Consider the following 6,063-nt stretch of genomic DNA (forward strand, 5'->3'; position numbering starts at 1 on the left):
AAATTAATACCATATTTTGTCCCCCTCTTGCAAAGAAGTCAGTTCTTTTCTAAGATTTTATATCTTATTGTTATAATTTCAGGGTATATTTGTAACAAGGGTTCAACCTGAAGGACCGGCATCAAAAATTCTTCAGCCTGGGGATAAAATCATCCAGGTATTCTGCTGTCTGTAGGAATCAGTGTTTTGAGATTAATGTCTTTGGAATATTAACCAATAATCTAATCTACCGTTTTCTTCTCCCTCCTCAGGCAAACGGATATAGCTTTGTAAATATCGATCACGGGAACGCAGTGTCCCTTCTGAAGACTTTCCCAAACACTGTGGACTTGATTATCGTAAGAGGAATCCAAGCATAGACTGAAACTGACCTCAAATAGAGTGTGACATATGGGAGAAGAACTGAAAAGCATACGTTGACTTGTCATATTTTTGTACTCAGAAACTGATCCATTGCTACCTATCGGGACTATTTATAGTAGAGATCATGGGAGCCTTGACTAAATGGGGAAAAAAAACCACTGAATGTAGTGGATCAAAGTGAGACAGCAGAAGAACATCTGCAAGTACGAGTCCTCAAAAGGCCATCACTGTGGAATATATATATATATATATATATATATATATATATATATATATATAAATTTTTTTTTTTTTTTTTTTATATACAAAAGAAGCTGAAGATATGACGTCACTTACTGTGGTCTCTGTACAGGTCATCTTTTTTTCTTTTTTCTTTTTTTAAACCCCAAAACTCGTCATGAGTGGATCAGGAGTTTGATTTCACTTCTGCAGATGGATATTAATCTGACCACTAGGGGGCAGAGCTCCTTCTCTTCTGCCATCCAGTTTGCCTTTTTTCTTTTCTTTCTTTTTACTTAAGATGTTGAAACCATTTTCCAGTCTGCTTGCGATCTTAACTGGAGGACAGTGTTACGTGCTTGCTATGTAGAGACGAATGTGGATCAAGGAGGCGTTTGGCTTTGTTTTTTGTGGGAGAGATGCCCCCCACCCCCATCCCTTTTTTTTTTTTTTTTTTTTTGTTCTTGCAAGATCAAACAGTTTGCTTCCACAAACCTGTGAATCCCCACCATCATACAGACACTTCACTATTTCAGCTCATCCCTGACCTCATCACTCCAACTGGGCATATCACATTGCCACATTGGATTGTGGAAATCTGCAATATAAATGGAGCTGAAGAAATGCACCCTGCATGCGATCACATAATGGGACAGGAAATTGGAGGCATATAATAGTTGGGTTTGGTTAATCTGCTTTGCTAGTCTTTCATTTAAAATACAGAAAAACACAGATTATTGGGAAATATTCATATTTGGTTAGTAGGTAGATTGCTGCAGATGGATACATCGAAGTTGTTTCTTTGTTTTTAGGTGCATTTCTCGAATCATGGGAGCTGTTTGACGCGGAGGACGATGTGGAGGTTATGCTAGTTTAACCAAAGCAAGTTTAGAAACCGTGGACAGACGGTAAAGAAAAGCAGGAGGTATCTTAAGAGAGACTTGAGTCATGTTTTTAATTTTTATTTTTAGGGGCTTCCTCTTTCAGGCAGCCGACAGTGAGTTGAGAGGGTTTCAACATCTGGCAGTTTTATTATAATTTTTTATTTTTTTTAAATGGACCATAGGTTGCCTTGTGTGTCTATAAAAATGTTTAGCCATTGTTTTAATCACCTTTTTGTTTTGTTTTGGGGATTTTCTTCGCTGTACAGAGAATAGATTTAGGAGAAACCAGTTGTCAAGTGCCATAGACCTTGAACTGTTTGAACAGGGTGGTGGGGGGACCTTTGACGCCAGAACCCAAGCAATACTCACATATTCACAACCTCCTGAGTACGTTTGCAGCATAATGGCTTAGAAGCAATATTTAAAGCCTTTATTTTCATTCACACAAAAAAAAAATCTTCTTTTTTTTAAACAACACAACCTTTTAGTATTCCCTGATGATTTTACATGATTTTTTTATATTGTGAAAAGAATCTTTTTGTAATGAAATGGCACAGGAAATAAATATATGGTAGTGTTTCAAAAAAAGATTTAAAAAAAAACAAACAAAAACTCTGCGTTGTGTAAGAGCAGGTTTTAGCGTGTGTTGCGTAGCATACCGTGTCTTCTAATGTTTTAATGTAGGTCGAAACATTTGTAATGTTCGTCACCGAAGGAAAATTGTGGTTTTTAAAGCATTGTCGTCAGCGTAAAAAACTAGACTCTGATTGGGACAGTGAATGCCTCATTTGCAGCCGCACATTTGTGACCACTGAGTTGTACAATATAAATTGCATTTTAACAATGTTCTTGTTCTTGTTTGAACAAGAAGCATCCCCTCGACTCACGACGGCCGATTAGATTAGGAGTCGTCTGCTGGGCTCTTCTTGTACGTGGCAACAGTGGGGAAAGTATTTGATTCATGTGGCACTGACAAACCAAAATGACAACACTGTGGAAATTGACGACATTTTTATCCGTTTTAATAAAATAATATTTAGAATATCACGCTGATCTAAATGAAGCTGTACCATTTTAGTTTTTAAATTCAGTCTTGTTTGGGCAACTTTTGTTTTCAGGAAAGTGACAACATAATGTGCTTCTGACATTTTTAGTTTCTCACAACCTGTTTTTTGTTTTTTGTTTTCACACTGATGAGATTATTGATTTTATTTGTTTTAATTTTGTGGGTTTTCTGTTCTGTCTCTGACTTTTAATGGGAAATGGTTAATGGTCACTTTATAATCATGGCAAAAAAATAAAAAATAAAGTCTGACATTGTAGACAATCTAGGGAGATCAAGCTTGTTTTCATGCTTTCTTCATCCATGTTGGTTTGTTTCTCACGCTCCTGTTTTATTTATTTAGCAGCCTTCTTTGGATTTCAGACCTTCCTAATCAAACTGTAAATACCCTTAAAACGTTTTAGAAAAGAGGTCATAATGGCATTAGTGACTTGCGATTGTAAAACCAGCAATAAATTGCAATTCAGAGACACCAGTTTTAATGTATAGCTACTCTTTCTAAATGGTCACGGTGAGATGATGATCATGACGATGATTGATATGCATTTATCCAACATTCCAGATTTTGTACATAATTACCTGTTTCTGAAGTAACCTGTGGAAAATAAACTAATGCTGTTTAACACAGATTTCTGTGTCGTTTTCTTTTATTATCCTGTGAGTTTATATAAAAGGATGAATGCAAAACTGGGATTAGATTAACTGGATCACTACATAAATAACAGACTGTACTGTTAAGTTTTTGGGGAGTAATTTTGCGTCAGTTTAAAATCCACTGGGATGGTAAACAATCGGTATCATTAAAGTACAGACCTTTGGCTTACATTGAGTAGGTTTAACAAAAGTATTGATTGCATTGCCTGACATTTTTAGTGCAATTCTAACGTAACTAATAACTTATTTTTTTGTAGTCAGTGCTCCATTTTCAAAAGGCTCAGAAGTAATTGGACAGTTGATAAACTGCTTCATGGCCACATGAGGCTCATTATTTAATGACAAATTAAGCAGATAAAAGTTTAAGTTGATTCCATTTGTTGAACTTGTATCTGACAACTCTTGGTAAATGGACTGGTTCTTGTATAGCGCTTTACACAACTTACCTCATACACACAAGCACTTTTCTTCCTATGCTCTATATAAGTGCTTCTATCTACCATTCACACGCATTCATAATCTGATAGATTCATCTGTGAGCAACTTGGGGTTAGTATGTTGCCCAATATTTGGCATGCAGACTGGAGCAGACAAGGATGGAACCACCACCTTTCCAATTAGTAGGTGACCTGCTCTAGCACCTAAGCTACAGCCACCCCACCCACTCAATATGGGGTCCAAAGAGATACCTATACAAGTGAAGGAGGCCATCTTTAGACCAAAAAACCTAACAGAATTTTTTTTAGAAGTGGTCGAATCAGCAATCTGTTACTTTATTAAAACTGAGAAATGCACTGGCCAGAAAGACCACCGAAGACACCTGGTTACAATCAAAAACAAGAAGGTCCGATTAGATTTTGTAAGAAAGCATCTAAAAGAGTCAGCACAGTTCTGGAAACTGTTCTTTGGATAGATGAAAACAACATAACTTGTACCAGAATGATGGGAAGAGCTCATGAGCCAAAGAAGATCACATCATCTAGCAGAGCGGATGTTTGCTGATGATGTGACTGCTGACACAAGCAGCAGGATCAAGTTGCAAAACTAGTGGGATGGCAGCACAAGCCAGGATTTTCCCATTCAAAGACGCTTCAGTGACCGAGCGTGTCACCAAATGTCGGCACAATATAGCATGCTTTCCACTAACTGAAGGCAGCTGCAGTAAGAGCCTGGCAGCATCTCAAGGGAGGATGTGGCAACATCTGTGGCTTCTACACTTCAGGACTTTTATCCAAGTATTAAAAACAATCTTTATATTAAAAATGATGTCAAAGTTGTCCTCTGAAAATGGGTGCAGTGTATCAAAGTGTCATCCATAAAGAGTCAATGTAGAATTTTTGTTAAAGCCATTGAATTAACGGTAAAAATCTGCAGTTCACTCACATCTTGACTGTGGACCTCACTGTACAGTATAAATACATGTGTGTGTGTGTGTGTGTGTGTGCGGATCTCACACGTCATGTCAATTACACACACAATGACATCATAAATATATGCTTCTTTAATGCTTTTGTACAGATATAGGTTCGGACTTCATGAAAACAAAATTGCCAAACATGTTTATTTTTTGAAGGTTATGTTTTTGGTTGCACTTGGGTGCATTAGTGTCTTTAAACACAATAGCTCGAAAAGTTTTTAATGAATTCTGAAGATGTATACAATCACACTATCTGCATTTAAGTTGTGTTTCAAACGTTTAACTTCATCTGTTACCCGGTGGATACTAATATTCAGTACTTTCTAATTTAATTATTGCTGTGGCGATCTCGGCACAATATTTGACATAATTTCCTTAGGGATAAAGTATTCTGATTGTGGTTATAGAATATTTTGAGAAGCCCTGGCTTCACTGAGAAAGTTAAAAAATGGAAATACAAATTTCAGTTGTTCAGTATGTACAGAGATGCTATGACGTTTGGTTTAAAGATGGTGGAATTTAAAATGTTTCGATTTTCACTGGGAGTGACCAGAATGGACAGCATTAGAAATGAGTACATCAGAGGGACGGCTCAGTTTGGAGAAAACGTTAGAGAGACTCGGCTGACGTGGTTTGGACGTGTGTAGAGGAGGGATTGTGGATATGCTGGACAAGAGATGCTGAAAATGGAGCTGTCAGGCGGGAGTAAAAAAGGAAGACCTCGGAGGAGGTTCACTGATGTAGAGAAGGAGGGCATGGAGAGGGTTGGTGTGACAGAAAAGTATGCTAGGAAAAGGTTGTGAAGGAGGCAGGTGATCCACTGTGGTGACCCCTTAAGGAAGCATCCAGAAGAAGAAGAAGAAAAAGATAAATGAGTAACTAACTAACATGGACACATACATTCAAATTTGTTGGCTGTATTAAGTAAATGTCATAGTCTCATGTTATTGAAGTGACCCATGAACTTCACTAAAGTCTATAAGTCTTGTCGATGACCAAGTCATTGTGATATATATTCTGCTTGGCCCTAAATATTTTATTCCTGTGGATGAATAACTTGAGCATATCGGATCCAACATGCTGTGCTACTTCCACTTTGAAGATCAGTTGCTTGATTCCTTTTCTTCTTTTCACAGCCTGCAAGGTTTAATTTTCCTAGGTACAATTATGCTAAAAATTGTTATCATTGACATTTACTTTATTTATTGAGGTGAGCAATAAAAGTTAATTTTGAACCAGGCCAGTATTGTCCTAAAATAGTGACTTCTATATATAATCCCTTATACTGGTAACTGTAATCAAAAGGATTTGCGAAGGGCTTACATATAAATGACAGATAAAACCTAAAAAGACCTGTTTTTGCAACTATCTTTAAGATTATTTTATATTTTATCATTATTATGCATTATTTGCCTATATTAGAATCAATCCTGTCCTTTTTGGCCACTTAAAATATCTTAATA

At 36.8% G+C, this 6,063-nt stretch overlaps 1 protein-coding gene across 3 annotated transcripts in view; it reads left to right on the forward strand.

Annotated features, from left to right (window-relative positions):
- erbin (erbb2 interacting protein) overlaps positions 1–3,158 on the forward strand; it is a 48,288-nt gene extending 45,130 nt beyond the window's left edge. For all 3 annotated transcript variants that reach the window (XM_040007285.1, XM_040007287.1, XM_040007286.1), the window contains 2 exons: positions 83–157; positions 252–3,158. In XM_040007285.1, coding sequence (XP_039863219.1) covers positions 83–157; positions 252–359 — 183 coding nt within the window. In that variant the 3' untranslated portion in view covers positions 360–3,158. The remainder of the gene's footprint in view (positions 1–82; positions 158–251) is intronic.
- Positions 3,159–6,063: the final 2,905 nt, after the last annotated feature.

The sequence above is a fragment of the Simochromis diagramma genome, unplaced genomic scaffold (genome assembly GCF_900408965.1).
Source record: "Simochromis diagramma unplaced genomic scaffold, fSimDia1.1 OVJJ01000682.1, whole genome shotgun sequence".
NCBI lineage: Eukaryota > Metazoa > Chordata > Actinopteri > Cichliformes > Cichlidae > Simochromis > Simochromis diagramma.